Genomic DNA, 16,653 nt, shown 5'->3' with positions numbered 1-16,653 from the left:
AGACCCTCAGCTCATTTAAATCAAGATTGAATACTTTTCTGTTTGCTGCTGCCTTTAATTGAACCACATTCAATTAATATATTTATCAATTTCCTGCATTTCTGCATTTTATCACTGTATTTTATCTCTTACACTGTTTTTTAAATCTCCTTTTCTTTTGCCTTATGTTTTGATGCTTTTAATGGTTTTATGTGAAGCACTTTGAATTACCTTGTTGTTGAAATGTGCTGTACAAATAAACTTGCCTTGCCTTGCCTAGAGCAGGTTTGATAAGTGGATCGTCCCTACAGCTGTTTTTTGTCTCTGTCAGGACAAACTGAACCACGAGTCTGAAGCCACACTGAGACGATGATAACCGGTCCCACGAGGACAACCCAGAGACATTGTGACGAAGGACGACCTCAGACGGGTTTCGGAGAAGCAGCTGAGCAGGAACCGCACTACGCCCCTTGCGGAAGAGGACGGCAGTCAGCTGCTCGCGGACTAATATTAACGGCGTTGAGGAAGTGAAAAGGCTTGAACGAGCTAGGCGGCGCGAAATGACGGCCGTGTCTGTAAATAGATTAGTTTATGTTGCTGTTCGGAGTTTGACTCTCAAGACTGTGTGCGTGCAAACAACCAGTAAGTAGATGTAAAGTTTGGTGTTAGTCTAATGTAGTTATAAGTGTTATATTGTGTCATTTGCACGGCAATCTATTCTGACAGTTAGTAGCGCGTTCCTTGTTTGCTAACGTTAAGTGGTGGCTGTAGGAGTCCCGGACCTGTTTATCACGGCCTGTATTCTGTCCCTGTATGTCCTAATTAGAAACCAATGTTGTATAGAGGTATTTACTAATTATTATTTCATGTATGTCTGTTTCAGAACCACACACAATTGCTTGTTTGACTATTGTCAATAAACCTCTCAAAAGGAACATGTGGTCTGGAGTGCATTCTGATCGATGCCCCCTGGTGGCCACAACGTTTAATGAACCACAGTAACAATATACAGTCCTTTCCCAGTCAACACAACAGACATCAAAGACAATTCATCCTGTAGATCTGATCCTGTAGATCTGATCCTGTAGATCTGATCCTGTAAATCTGATCCTCTAGATCTGATCCTCTAGATCTGATCCTCTAGATCTGATCCTGTAAATCTGATCCTGTAAATCTGATCCTCTAGATCTGATCCTCTAGATCTGATCCTGTAAATCTGATCCTCTAGATCTGATCCTCTAGATCTGATCCTCTAGATCTGATCCTGTAAATCTGATCCTGTAAATCTGATCCTGTAAATCTGATCCTGTAAATCTGATCCTGTAGATCTGATCCTGTAAATCTGATCCTCTAGATCTGATCCTCTAGATCTGATCCTCTAGATCTGATCCTGTAAATCTGATCCTGTAAATCTGATCCTGTAAATCTGATCCTGTAGATCTGATCCTGTAGATCTGATCCTTTGGCGCCACCTCCAGGAAACCTTCACATCTTCAGCTCCACTACATTCATTTGATTTATTTGTAAAATGTATTTTCGATCACATTCATGTTGCTCTTACCAACACTTACACTGATCTGGGTTTTGTAAATAGTGTTTGTTTCTTCTTCTTCTGGACTTCATGAAGATCAACACAGAAAGCAGCTTCAAGGTTTTAAATTAAGTTTATGTTCCCTGGGGTCTGTGGTCAGTCCTGTAGAAACCATTACTGTAGAAACCAGTACCTGTAGTCTAGAAACCAGGACCGGTCCTGTAGAAACCAGGACCTGTTTCTGGGGTCAACATGTTTGAATGGATCCTTTGGCTCCAGCTGAAAGTCGACTCATGTGAAACTTTGGTTTCTCTAAAGAGACTCACCAGGTTTCTACCATCAAACAGGATTTGAGGCGTCCGTGTTGTTTGTTGTGTTGCTGTTTGAAACCGGACCGATCGGTCTCAACGTTGATATCAAGTAAAGTCTGTGTTCTGTTTCAATAAGTGATTTGATATTTCATGTTTTATTTACAGCATTATACTGTTGGCTGGTTTAATCTGCAAAGATTAGTTTTAGACAAATGTAGTGGATTAAAAAAAGAGAATATTTAGACTTTTAGGTACTTTATAAAGTAGCAAAAAATATCAATACTCAAGTTAAGTACCTCAAAATTGTACTAAGTGCAGCAGAACACCAGAGCACGTGGCTCCTCCTTGTGGTAGAAAGACTACTTCTTATTTCTGCTGAAGTATATTAATCCTTATTTTTAATAAGATATTAAATATGAATACATATATAATACTATGTTATATGGATAATAATAGACTATTTATATGAAATATATAGTTTAATCAGAAACTAATACAAAATATGTTCACAGAATGTTAATGAATCCAGATGAACCATGTGACCTGTATTTGAATAGTTCTGGTTTTCAACTGATCTTCTTTAAAAAACATCAACAGTCTTTAATCTCCTGGACAAATCACAGTGAAGATGACAAAGAACAAAAAGCTCTCTTCTTTAGGAGAAGCAGAACATGAAGGAGACAAAGTGAAGGAAACAGGAAGTGATGAAAACAGTTTGGAATAGTTTCAACTTTTAAGTTCTCTGTGAAGAACTGGAAGATTTTCCTGATTCACGTTTAGTGCAAAGTAGCTTTCTGCAACCGACGGAGACCTCCTGAGTTTCCTCTTCTTCTTCCTCTTCCTCCTCCTCTCCTCGTAGGACAGAGTCTCTCACAGTCCTTACTCGTCTCGAAGCGGTTCTCGTTGCCGCCACAGCCACCGTAATGGAAGCGAGAGCATCTCCCCTCGTCGCGGTCAAAGAACCACATCACGGTGAAGTTGTAGCATCCGCCGATATCCTGTCTGAGGAGACAGACATCTGGAGGAAGACAGGAGGCAGAGACGAAGGTCTATGAAGCTCAGGTTTATAGTTAGACCTGGTTCAGAGTTATAGTTAGACCTGGTTCAGGTTTATAGTTAGGGCTGGTTCAGGTTTATAGTTAGACCTGGTTCAGGTTTATAGTTAGACCTGGTTCAGGTTTATAGTTAGGGCTGGTTCAGGTTTATAGTTAGACCTGGTTCAGGTTTATAGTTAGACCTGGTTCAGGTTTATAGTTAGGGCTGGTTCAGGTTTATAGTTAGACCTGGTTCAGGTTTATAGTTAGGGCTGGTTCAGGTTTATAGTTAGGGCTGGTTCAGGTTTATAGTTAGACCTGGTTCAGATTTATAGTTAGACCTGGTTCAGGTTTATAGTTAGGGCTGGTTCAGGTTTATAGTTAGGGCTGGTTCAGGTTTATAGTTAGACCTGGTTCAGGTTTATAGTTAGGGCTGGTTCAGGTTTATAGTTAGGGCTGGTTCAGGTTTATAGTTAGACCTGGTTCAGATTTATAGTTAGACCTGGTTCAGGTTTATAGTTAGGGCTGGTTCAGGTTTATAGTTAGGGCTGGTTCAGGTTTATAGTTAGACCTGGTTCAGATTTATAGTTAGACCTGGTTCAGGTTTATAGTTAGGGCTGGTTCAGGTTTATAGTTAGACCTGGTTCAGGTTTATAGTTAGGGCTGGTTCAGGTTTATAGTTAGGGCTGGTTCAGGTTTATAGTTAGACCTGGTTCAGGTTTATAGTTAGGGCTGGTTCAGGTTTATAGTTAGGGCTGGTTCAGGTTTATAGTTAGACCTGGTTCAGGTTTATAGTTAGGGCTGGTTCAGGTTTATAGTTAGACCTGGTTCAGGTTTATAGTTAGGGTTGGTTCAGGTTTATAGTTAGACCTGGTTCAGGTTTATAGTTAGGGCTGGTTCAGGTTTATAGTTAGACCTGGTTCAGATTTATAGTTAGACCTGGTTCAGGTTTATAGTTAGGGCTGGTTCAGGTTTATAGTTAGACCTGGTTCAGGTTTATAGTTAGCGCTGGTTCAGGTTTATAGTTAGACCTGGTTCAGATTTATAGTTAGACCTGGTTCAGGTTTATAGTTAGGGCTGGTTCAGGTTTATAGTTAGACCTGGTTCAGGTTTATAGTTAGGGCTGGTTCAGGTTTATAGTTAGGGCTGGTTCAGGTTTATAGTTAGACCTGGTTCAGGTTTATAGTTGGGGCTGGTTCAGGTTTATAGTTAGACCTGGTTCAGGTTTATAGTTGGGGCTGGTTCAGGTTTATAGTTAGACCTGGTTCAGGTTTATAGTTGGGACTGGTTCAGGTTTATAGTTAGGGCTGGTTCAGGTTTATAGTTGGGGCTGGTTCAGGTTTATAGTTGGGGCTGGTTCAGGTTTATAGTTGGGGCTGGTTCAGGTTTATAGTTAGACCTGCTTCAGGTTTATAGTTAGACCTGCTTCAGGTTTATAGTTAGACCTGCTTCAGGTTTATAGTTAGGGCTGGTTCAGGTTTATAGTTAGACCTGCTTCAGGTTTATAGTTAGGGCTGGTTCAGGTTTATAGTTAGGGCTGGTTCAGGTTTATAGTTAGGACTGGTTCAGGTTTATAGTTAGACCTGGTTCAGGTTTATAGTTAGGGCTGGTTCAGGTTTCTAGTTAGGGCTGGTTCAGGTTTCTAGTTAGGGCTGGTTCAGGTTTATAGTTGGGGCTGGTTCAGGTTTATAGTTAGGGCTGGTTCAGGTTTATAGTTAGGGCTGGTTCAGGTTTATAGTTAGGGCTGGTTCAGGTTTATAGTTAGGGCTGGTGTAGGTTTATAGTTAGAACTGGTTCAGGTTTATAGTTGGGGCTGGTTCAGGTTTATAGTTAGGGCTGGTTCAGGTTTATAGTTAGACCTGGTTCAGGTTTATAGTTAGGACTGGTTCAGGTTTATAGTTAGGGCTGGTTCAGGTTTATAGTTAGGGCTGGTTCAGGTTTATAGTTAGGGCTGGTTCAGGTTTATAGTTAGACCTGGTTCAGGTTTATAGTTAGACCTGGTTCAGGTTTATAGTTAGACCTGGTTCAGGTTTATAGTTAGGGCTGGTTCAGGTTTATAGTTGGGGCTGGTTCAGGTTTATAGTTAGGGCTGGTTCAGGTTTATAGTTAGGGCTGGTTCAGGTTTATAGTTAGACCTGGTTCAGGTTTATAGTTAGGACTGGTTCAGGTTTATAGTTAGGGCTGGTTCAGGTTTATAGTTAGGGCTGGTTCAGGTTTATAGTTAGGGCTGGTTCAGGTTTATAGTTAGGGCTGGTTCAGGTTTATAGTTAGGGCTGGTTCAGGTTTATAGTTAGACCTGGTTCAGGTTTATAGTTAGGACTGGTTCAGGTTTATAGTTGGGGCTGGTTCAGGTTTATAGTTGGGGCTGGTTCAGGTTTATAGTTAGGGCTGGTTCAGGTTTATAGTTAGACCTGGTTCAGGTTTATAGTTAGGACTGGTTCAGGTTTATAGTTAGGGCTGGTTCAGGTTTATAGTTAGGGCTGGTTCAGGTTTATAGTTAGGGCTGGTTCAGGTTTATAGTTAGGGCTGGTTCAGGTTTATAGTTAGGGCTGGTTCAGGTTTATAGTTAGACCTGGTTCAGGTTTATAGTTAGGGCTGGTTCAGGTTTATAGTTAGGGCTGGTTCAGGTTTATAGTTAGACCTGGTTCAGGTTTATAGTTAGGACTGGTTCAGGTTTATAGTTGGGGCTGGTTCAGGTTTATAGTTGGGGCTGGTTCAGGTTTATAGTTAGGGCTGGTTCAGGTTTATAGTTAGACCTGGTTCAGGTTTATAGTTAGGACTGGTTCAGGTTTATAGTTAGGGCTGGTTCAGGTTTATAGTTAGGGCTGGTTCAGGTTTATAGTTAGGGCTGGTTCAGGTTTATAGTTAGACCTGGTTCAGGTTTATAGTTAGGACTGGTTCAGGTTTATAGTTAGGGCTGGTTCAGGTTTATAGTTAGGGCTGGTTCAGGTTTATAGTTAGGGCTGGTTCAGGTTTATAGTTAGACCTGGTTCAGGTTTATAGTTAGACCTGGTTCAGGTTTATAGTTAGACCTGGTTCAGGTTTATAGTTAGGGCTGGTTCAGGTTTATAGTTGGGGCTGGTTCAGGTTTATAGTTAGGGCTGGTTCAGGTTTATAGTTAGGGCTGGTTCAGGTTTATAGTTAGACCTGGTTCAGGTTTATAGTTAGGACTGGTTCAGGTTTATAGTTAGGGCTGGTTCAGGTTTATAGTTAGGGCTGGTTCAGGTTTATAGTTAGGGCTGGTTCAGGTTTATAGTTAGGGCTGGTTCAGGTTTATAGTTAGGGCTGGTTCAGGTTTATAGTTAGACCTGGTTCAGGTTTATAGTTAGGACTGGTTCAGGTTTATAGTTGGGGCTGGTTCAGGTTTATAGTTGGGGCTGGTTCAGGTTTATAGTTAGGGCTGGTTCAGGTTTATAGTTAGACCTGGTTCAGGTTTATAGTTAGGACTGGTTCAGGTTTATAGTTAGGGCTGGTTCAGGTTTATAGTTAGGGCTGGTTCAGGTTTATAGTTAGGGCTGGTTCAGGTTTATAGTTAGGGCTGGTTCAGGTTTATAGTTAGGGCTGGTTCAGGTTTATAGTTAGGGCTGGTTCAGGTTTATAGTTAGACCTGGTTCAGGTTTATAGTTAGGGCTGGTTCAGGTTTATAGTTAGGGCTGGTTCAGGTTTATAGTTAGGGCTGGTTCAGGTTTATAGTTAGACCTGGTTCAGGTTTATAGTTAGGGCTGGTTCAGGTTTATAGTTAGGGCTGGTTCAGGTTTATAGTTAGACCTGGTTCAGGTTTATAGTTAGGACTGGTTCAGGTTTATAGTTAGGGCTGGTTCAGGTTTATAGTTAGACATGGTTCAGGTGTGTGTGTGTGTGTGTGTGTGTGTGTAAGAGTGTGTGTGTGTTCTACCGTTGAGTTCAGCCCCTGAGAGGACACTCTGTCCGTCTCCTCCGCTCAGAGTGTCCATGATGTCCATCTGTCCAGACTGAGTCGGTCCTCTCGTCTCCTCGTCCCTCTGCTCCGCCTCACTGGACACACAGCAGAAATCACTCATTCAGAATATTCTTCTGAATCAGTGATGAAGTCTCATTCTTTAACTGACAACATCACATCTGTGGTCCCATCTCAGAGGACTGCTCTACATTCATCCGACAGCTTTAGTTTGACTTCATATAGATAATGATGTTTTAATGCATGAACATAAGACTCCCCAGCAGAAGAAGAGCAACATTAATGCATCAATAATGACTCTATGAATACTTTTCCCTTTGGTATTTTAAGTATATTTAAACTGTCATACGATCTTGTCCACATGAATGTTTTGAGAAGATGAAGATGGTCAAACAGTTAACATTAAAGGGAAACTGCACCGTGGGCTTAAATTCTGATTTTGACACAAATACAAAAAAACAAGATGAACTTATATACTTAAATAGATTCACACTGAGAGCTTTTCAAGTTGTATGTTTTCATCAGAATAAATTTAGCCCACTTCGAACGAAGGTGCCTGGAGGTTCGGTTCCCATAATGTGATTAGTTTGGGTCACATCTTCAGTAAATGTGTAAATCCTTAGACAGTGTGAGTTACTCGTCCTGAGGAGAGAATTCTTTGTCTCTCAGCTGGTTGCAGGTCTTTTTCAATGAAGGAGGAGGATACGTGTTCATTCCCTCTGAAATAAACACCAATACAATGAAACGATGAGAAGAAATGAATGAAAAGTTGGTATCTAGATGACAAACTGTGGGTCTGGTCTTACTGTTGAGGGCGGAGAGGAAGACTCTGAAGAAGCGCTGGGCGTATCCCTGCTCCTCAGCCTTCAGACTGCCCATGTGGATCAGGTGCTGCTGAACCGGTGGACTGGCCAGCTCCTCCACCTGCGTCCGGTCGTAGCGATCGCCGACCGTCACCACAAACAGCGCTGCCCCCTCACACTTGGCCTTCTGGGAGATGTAGCGCAGCTTGGCTCGGTCCTCGTGAGCCGTCTGGGTGCCCACCACGGTCAGCAGCACCTTCCTCCTCCGGGGCTGGCCGGCCTTCAGGAGCACCTCCTTCAGCGTGAACTCCAGCGCCCGTCCCAATGCCGACGATCCGCCCTGCTGCGTCATGTTCCGGATCAGGTGGTTCCTCATCAGGGCGCTGGTCTGGTAGGTCCCGAGGCCAAACCCTACCTTTGTATCCCGGGTGCCGCTCTGTTGGACCACGGCCACCCGGGCCTGGTTGCCGGCCCTGCGGGGCTGCGGGCTCACGACCAGCTGTTCCACCACAGAGCCCAGTAGCTGCTGGACGCCGGCGTACTCGTCCGCCTGCACCTCCCTGGAGCTGTCCACCACCATGACCAGGTCCATGTCCACCTCCTGAGGCTGCACCGGTTCCTGGATGAAGGCGCACTGCTCCGAGCGCTGGCAGGGGTCTGAAGAAGAAAACAGTAATCATTGTGATGGGAAAATATGTCAGTCTACTGTTTTAGGGTTAGGGAATGTGAGTTTTAGAAGAGCAGGCACTAAACATTGTGTTTTCTAAATGATTCTCGTAAATTTCGGATCCAGGGGTCTTGTTGTTATGTTATCTTGGTGTCTGTTTTCCTGTGCATTATTTGTCTTCAAAGACGGCAACACAGATGTTTAGATTACGGTACTTCCTGATGAGCATCAGGGAGAGCATGACCCTCTTTAGGTATTTATGATGTGTGATGGTTCACCGGTTTATTCCGTCTCTGCAATACTTAACTCTTTGACCAGTTAACAGTGACATCAAAGGAAGCATCTGATGTCTCCATAAATATTGTGGGACAAACTGATAACAAAGGGATTCATAAAGCGCCTTCAGGGTATCGTAAAGACAGGACACTATGCTTCAAAGAAAAACATCTGCCTTGACTGGTTTCCTTCTTCTTGTTTATTCTTGTTTGCGAACCAAGATAACAGCATGCTGACTGAGGATAAATGTCCACGCATTTGACTATGTTGTTAGAGCACCTCTAACAGATGACGGTGATGTGTCTGTGAGACTGTGTTCTCTTTGCTTGCAAGCAAATAAATTGACTATTACAACTTTGATCGTTCATCCAGACTCTGTTTCATTTGACATTGATTTGTTAACACTTTAACACTCTTCTCCCGACTATTCATAGAAATATTCCACAACAATTTGGCGTTGTCGGCAGGATTCACTGACTGTCTATCAGAGCTCCAGAGGGACTGACCGGAGGAGAAGGCCTCTCCAGGAATCCATAACTGAAGTTTCCTGTCTCATACCTCATTAGCCGAGAGAGAGAGAGCCGGCAGACCTGAGGGAGTTTCTGATTGACGGCACGCGAATCCAACGAAAAAGAATTAATTTCTACAAACGGGTAAGAAAGTTAAAATTCCAATTGTAAAAGTAATGGTAAAATTATACTAAGGTCATATGATTTAACAGACACAGATGAATGGTCAAGTAGTCATTTTTTATTTTTTATTATTTGGGTAACAATTGTTTTTGACGTTCGTGGTTTCGTTTATGTGGTTCATTTAAACACCTTTTTTTCATTTTCTGGCATCTCACTATTTGCACGCTTTTACGTAGAAGACAGGATTGTGTTATACGGTGATAGTAGACACAGATCGCTTGACTACAATTGGTTTGTTGTAAGACCGTGGTTAAAATTCCGTGAATTCTATACTGATAGAATAAGAATCGTGATAAATAACTAACGTGAACTTCAAATAACATTTGAAATAAGGTATTCGTGATTTTCCAACATAGCGTGAGTTTCAAACGAGGTTTTTTGCAAAAAGTTTTCCTTCGAGAGAATAAACATACGTTGTATGGTGACGACTGTACTGTAAAGGTAACGTTAACGTATCCACGCCTGAAAGATGGGTGGAAAAGTAGTAAAAGCGCAGAGCCCTCGGGTCCAATAATTGATATGATGCAACAGAAATATGGAAACTGGTGTTTAGAATGCCTCACGTACTGGTCAAAGGAGTTTGGTTTTCCTGAAAACGGCTGATTGAGCGCCGCGAAGCTCAAAATGTAAAGAGGGGATTTCGAAGGTAAATTGAAACAGATTAAATGTACAAAGAAAGACCGAGTCAAAGACTTAGAAATAAAAGTGAAACATTTGGGAATGATAAAAGTCATAGAATGAGTCTGAGCAGCCCGATGCCAAGGTTTTACCTCCGATAATAAATAAATGTGGGACAAGGACAATCAGACTGCCAAATAATTGGAAGAATGAACAAAATTGGGATTCACTGAAAGAGGCAGTTTTTAGCCGACGATTAAAATTTGATCAACTCAAAACGTGCTTGGAGCAGAGAAAGAGGTGAAGCAGATACAAATAAGTTGATGTCCAAGAGGACACGAAAATATGTGTAACTGTTTAAAATAGACAGAGAGGCATATGAGCAGAGAGAGAGAGGAATGCAGGGGTGACACACACACACGCACACGCACACACAGACACAGACACGCACACACACAGACACGCACACACACACACACACAGACACAGGCACAGGCACACGCACACACACACACACACACAGACACACACACACACACAGACACACGCACACACACAGACACACACACACACACACACAGACACACACAGACTCACACACACACACACACACACACACACACAGACACACGCACACACACAGACACACACACACACACACACAGACACACGCACACACACAGACACACGCACACACACACACACAGACACACACACACACACACACACACAGACACACACACAGACACACACACACACACAGACACACACACACACACACACACACACACACACAGACACACACACACACACACACACACACACACACAGACACAGACACCATGCTCGCTTGCAGCAGCTGAAAGAGGGGTCACACACACAAACACACACACACAGAGGCACACAGAAACACAGAAACACAGAGATCTAAGCATTGTATCTCTACATGAGACGTTGTCTAACATGTGCTGCTGAACTTTCGGCAGCTGTTTTGTTCTGTTTGTTTTGTTCATTTTTAGTCCTTGGTCCTGGTCTGGGGATTCCGCTTCCTGCTGTATGCTCCCCAGCCACAAACAACTTGAACGACACCCACCACTCAACACGTCGAGGATGAAGAAGACAACCAGACTCGTCAAAATCTACAGGTACCATGTCAATGACAGAAAATATCTGCGGCATTCAAACCTGAAGTGAGTTGCATACGAGAATGGTGAAAACTGGCCGTATAAACATGCGGTGACAGCTCTGACTGAACTTTGTAAGAAGGCTTTCCGCCATCCGTAAGCCTGGAGAACATCACACAAGAGAGTTGTGTGACATACAGCATGCTGAACATGAGGATCAGTTCTACAACGGACAACAGAGAAGTTTCGTCAGCACAGATGCAAGCATGCAGCTGATAATGTATCAGCGCATGAGAGGAAGCTGAAAGAGGCTTTGACACACACCAACTGAAGACTTTGTGTGCCATACATGTGGCAGCTTGAACATTGAGGAAGAGATGCTCACGCTCCATGAACACGGAGTGGTGGGAGGGCTCGACTATCAGCCATCAGGGGGGTGCAGCAGGGACCGGAGTGAGACCAGAGCTGGACCAACGACCCGCACAAATACCACACCGAGGGTGAGTTAACTTCAGATTCTTCAGATAACAAACGTGTACATTTAATACACATTAGAAACTAGACAAACACCACTCACACCCACATGTGTATTCGAATGAGATTGAAGGATTTAGAAAGTCACAGCAAGTCACGTTAACTGTTAAGAAAAAAAAAAGAAAAAGAAAATGTTTAGACTGTCACATGCAGGCTGATTCACTTCACTGCACAGCACATGGGTTACGTGAACGAGATGCAAGGTTAGAGGAAGTATGATTTAGAGAAGTGGGAATGATATAATGGTATAATAAGAGTTTGTTGGACAAAAAAGTACTGCTGCTTTCTCTGTGTCCCACACAATCTGAGTTTGTAAAGGGGGAGGATTCCACATGTTTCCACATGTTTCCACATGTTTCCACATGTTTCCACATGGTACAAGCCCAGGACTGGTGTGTCTGACTGGCAGCAAGTCAGACTCAATTCACTGACTTCAGCAATATAGAGGATCCTGGTAATGTACAGAAACAAAGGTGACTTACACAAATCAATTTTATCGGTAAAAAGAGTCATTCAACTTATGTTTGATAAAACACACACACACATCTGTCAACATGGCTGAGCTGTCTCAAATGAGAGGCTATTGAAAGTATTACACCTGTTTTTGAGTTTTTATTGAAGGCTATATAATAATGGAGTGTGATGATTCACCAGTGTGCACACTAAAATTTACCGGTAAAGAAAATTCATGATCTGAGGGAATCAATTGAGTGACGATTTGGCGAACATTTGTAAGCAGGTTTGGTGCAGCCGCGAGCACCTCAAATTTCTAACCCACACACCATTATGTCACTCATCCCTCCAGACTTATTTCGTCGTCGACTGGGCCAATGCATATTTTATTTTATTTTATTTTGTTTTATTTTTCCTGTACCTGTGCACAAGGACAGTCAATTTTTATTTTGCTTTCTCATAAAGGAAGAGTCTCTACCTGGACCCAGGTGTCCTTAGGGTTATTCAGAAAGATTAGATTAGATTAGATTAGATTAGGACAACTTTATTAATCCCCAGTGGGGAAAGACTTTTGCCACCCAAAAGCCCTGATGTATTTAACAAAGCCTTGTGAAACAATCTGGTTAATTTACACTTACCAAATGGTTCAGCCTTTTTACAATATGTTGATGATATCATGATTTGCAGGCCAAAGAAGAAGCATGTAAATTAGAATAATTTAGAATTACAGTTGTCCTATTTAGGTTTTGGCTGTAAATGGTCTCGAGGCTAACGGTCCAAATTGCAATTTGCTCTCGATAAAGTTTCATATCTGGGACATGTGATCACAGCAGAGGACAAACACCCTCCCTCCCAAAATAATACAGGCAATTCAAACTGTGCCTAAACTATAAACTAAGAAACGAATGATGAGCTTCTTAGGAATGACGTCATATTATAGAAAGTGAATCCCAAACTAGTCAGGAAGAGAGGTACTCCTCTCTTCCATGATTCATGGTAATATCTTTATGCGCAAGACAAACTGACCCAGACTGATTACTTGACTGCTGTTTTTAATGACATAGAGGACGCATTACTATCAGCTACACTTGGACTATCTGAACTTGACACACTGTTCATACGATACGTTGACCTGAGAGACGGTTACATGACATTAGTTTAGACTTAGGAACAGGGGGGCAGACAAAGGCCTGGTTACTCGACTAGGTTAGACCTCACAGCACCACGACCTCTTCTGTCTGCATGCTGTTGCACGTGATATTGCGACATGTTTCCTTATGCTGTTTTTTACAGATTAGAGCAAATGAATACAATAGATTTGCCTAACACTACTTTGAAACGATGTACGACCCTTAATCCTAACACTCTTTCTCCTCCTCCAGCAGATGGAAGGCTGATTAACGATGTAGTTTCTCTTCAACAGGTCTGCATACAGAAACCTGACCTCACCGACACTCCCACTAACGCTTTTGATCCCATTTCAACAGGAAATGCTGAAGCTGATGTTGTGAAGGCGATTTTTTTTGTTTTTGTTTTAGGTTCGGTGTGTCTACGAAAATATTTCTCACTTATGATATTCAATTGTTATAACATTATGTATGGCTTAGCTTAGATAGATTGCTATGTGGTCTCTTCCATTGTTACGCTAACTTAGGTTACAGCAGAGCTTATCGTACTCATGGAAGCCTGCAAACTCGCAGAGGGTAACACTGTGACTATTCACACTGGCTGCAGATATGATTTTGGTGCATTATGGAAACAGACAGTTTTCTAAAATCTGACGGTAAACCTTGTTTGCCTAAACATTATTTCTCTCACTACGCTGAGTTGACTCATGGGTTAGACCATGTGTCAAAAGGGGGGATGTTAAATGTTAAGCATTAAATGAAACACTTAAGACCAAGTTAGCAAAATGTTGTGCTGACACAAGTCTGTCTTGGACAAAAGCTTTGGTTTTTCCTCCCCATGTGGGCACGGAAGCACCGAGAGCACCACTTCCCTCAAACCGCCTTATGCGAACACATGAAAATGTAAACATATTGTGCACAATTGTCGTTTGCTCTATCTAACATAAGACAACAGGTAGCAGCTGCCCTCCAGAGACCAGCTGAAGGACCTCTCCATAAGCTGGTGATTTCGAGGTGGTGAAAGACTTCAGAAGGAAGTCCATTCCAGGTCCTCCTCGTCACTCAGACGGCTGTCAAAGTAGCTGAGAGGGCAACTTGGGTCCACGCGTCACACTGCAAAAAGGTTCCAGACCCAGGAGAAGCTTCAGGTGAGCGAACACCTACACCAACCGGCACCACCGAGGGATGAGAGACGACGATGGTGCCATCAACAACTGAGATGCAGTGATTCACGGACGGGATCACGACGGGCAGTTAGCCGACAGACACGTGTGTGTTCTGTGTTAACTGTCTACAACTCGACGTGGATGCCACGCAAGAAAGACGGCTGGAAGAGCCCCTCTCAACACGTGTTTATGCCAACAAACACAAGAAAAGGAGAACAGTCAGGCTTCTAAAGGACGAAAAACTTTTTATGATAACTATATTCACATTATTGCTCGTTTTGTTTTCATTTTATTTCTGTATAATTCAATCTGTCTGAGCGTACAGTGTCTCTGACAGTTTTGTGGAAACCTCACGGTGTCAACGCAAACAAAGCTGCTCACACAAACCAGTTGCTCGGGTGAATTCCATACAAACTGGTGGCTGTTGCACTCAAGACAGTTTTTGATTTCTATTTTTTTTTATTCTTTTGTGTTTATTGAATTATATTGCCTACTACATTCATGGGATCTTTTATCTCACAAGAACAGTTTTTCTTCAGTTCTCTCAAGTGATGTATTTTCAAATCATACTTGTGGGTAATACTTCTGTTGTTGTTGAAATGTCCTTATAACATATTTTTACCATATTGTGTGATTACTATGTAATCAAAGAGTGGAATGTGATGGGAAAATATGTCAGTCTACTGTTTTAGGGTTAAGGAATGTGAGTTTTAGAAGAGCAGGCACTAAACATTGTGTTTTCTAAATGATTCTCGTAAATTTCGGATCCAGGGGTCTTGTTGTTATGTTATCTTGGTGTCTGTTTTCCTGCGCATTATTTGTCTTCAAAGACGGCAACACAGATGTTTAGATTACGGTACTTCCTGATGAGCATCAGGGAGAGCATGACCCTCTTTAGGTATTTATGATGTGTGATGGTTCACCGGTTTATTCCGTCTCTGCAATACTGTGACTTAACTCTTTGACCAGTTAACAGTGACATCAAAGGAAGCATCTGATGTCTCCATAAATATTGTGGGACAAACTGATAACAAAGGGATTCATAAAGCGCCTTCAGGGTATCGTAAAGACAGGACACTATGCTTCAAAGAAAAACATCTGCCTTGACTGGTTTCCTTCTTCTTGTTTATTCTTGTTTGCGAACCAAGATAACAGCATGCTGACTGAGGATAAATGTCCACGCATTTGACTATGTTGTTAGAGCACCTCTAACAGATGACGGTGATGTGTCTGTGAGACGTGTTCTCTTTGCTTGCAAGCAAATAAATTGACTATTACAACTTTGATCGTTCATCCAGACTCTGTTTCATTTGACATTGATTTGTTAACACTTTGACACTCTTCTCCCGACTATTCATAGAAATATTCCACAACATCATCAAGAAGCCAACTGGCCTGGTTAGAAGGTGGCTCCTGTGACTTCAGTGATGTTATTCTTATCTAGCGTTTAAAGTACTTCCTAAAGAATTAATGTGTTACAATGACGAGGATCTCCTGATTCAAAATCCCGTGACCTATGAGTGAGAAAACCTGGTCCACCTCCGTGAAGTACATTTCCTTCAGACCGTCAGATGTGGCTGGTAGTTCCCATTTTTCAGAAAAGGGACGGTGAAGGAAGTGCTCCAATTATTGAGGAATCACACTTCTAAGTTTAAGGAAACCTCAGGCCGGGGACTCTGAAGAACGGCGGTTTTCTTTGCGGATGGTCCTGCAGGATTATGGAGTGCTCGATCCATCTTAGCATCCATTTTCTCAGCAGTTGGGTTCAGACCAGCTGTGTTCTAACCAGTTTTCAATTATCTTGGACAGAATCCTCAGGAGCAGATCAGGGGCACAGAGTGCATCTTCTGTTGGTTTCATCAAACCAGGTTGGGTAAATCCTGAGGAAGCTTTGAACTACATCCTCCGTGGTCTGACTCCGGCTACACCTTAAGTGTTGACAGTTGAACCAAACGGCCACACTCAAAGGAAGCTGTCGGGGCGAGATGTGATCCTGCATTCGCTTGTACAGATGGAAGTTGTAAAAAGTAGTTCGGTACTTCTGCAGGCCCTCTTTATGATTGTTGATTTTTAAAAGTTGCTGTAATTGTCAGACATGGGAAAGATCTCGTCTGATGATCCAACACTTTGTTCAACGTATGAACCCTGTTAAGCTCTGTGGTTCTCTGACAGAATGGAGGATCTCTGTGACCAGAGGAGTTAAAGTATCTTGGGGGTTTTGCTCAGATGGAACTGGACTGTCATTGTGACGTGGGAGCTGAGAGCAAAACGCTTTTCATATCTACATTTCAACCCTGAACATGAATTCTGGGTGGTGACAGAAACAATTACACCGTCGATACAAACAGCCAACATGAGTTTTCTTTCTCTGAGTGTCTGGACGCTTCAATTTGTTAGTTCA

General features: G+C 42.5%; 1 protein-coding gene across 2 annotated transcripts in view; it reads right to left on the bottom strand.

The window, feature by feature from the left end:
- Nucleotides 1-2,281: 2,281 nt before the first annotated feature.
- LOC306782447 (collagen alpha-6(VI) chain-like) overlaps nucleotides 2,282-16,653 on the bottom strand; it is a 55,948-nt gene continuing 41,576 nt past the window's right edge. For both annotated transcript variants that reach the window (XM_079275809.1, XM_079275810.1), the window contains exons 36-39: nucleotides 7,599-8,252; nucleotides 7,430-7,511; nucleotides 6,751-6,869; nucleotides 2,282-2,839 (exon numbers count right to left, since the gene is read on the bottom strand). In XM_079275809.1, coding sequence (XP_079131935.1) covers nucleotides 2,598-2,839; nucleotides 6,751-6,869; nucleotides 7,430-7,511; nucleotides 7,599-8,252 — 1,097 coding nt within the window. In that variant the 3' untranslated portion in view covers nucleotides 2,282-2,597. The remainder of the gene's footprint in view (nucleotides 2,840-6,750; nucleotides 6,870-7,429; nucleotides 7,512-7,598; nucleotides 8,253-16,653) is intronic.

Source organism: Melanostigma gelatinosum (assembly GCF_949748355.1).
Source record: "Melanostigma gelatinosum genome assembly, chromosome: 9".
NCBI lineage: Eukaryota > Metazoa > Chordata > Actinopteri > Perciformes > Zoarcidae > Melanostigma > Melanostigma gelatinosum.
This window is presented reverse-complemented; position numbering and strand designations above follow the sequence as displayed.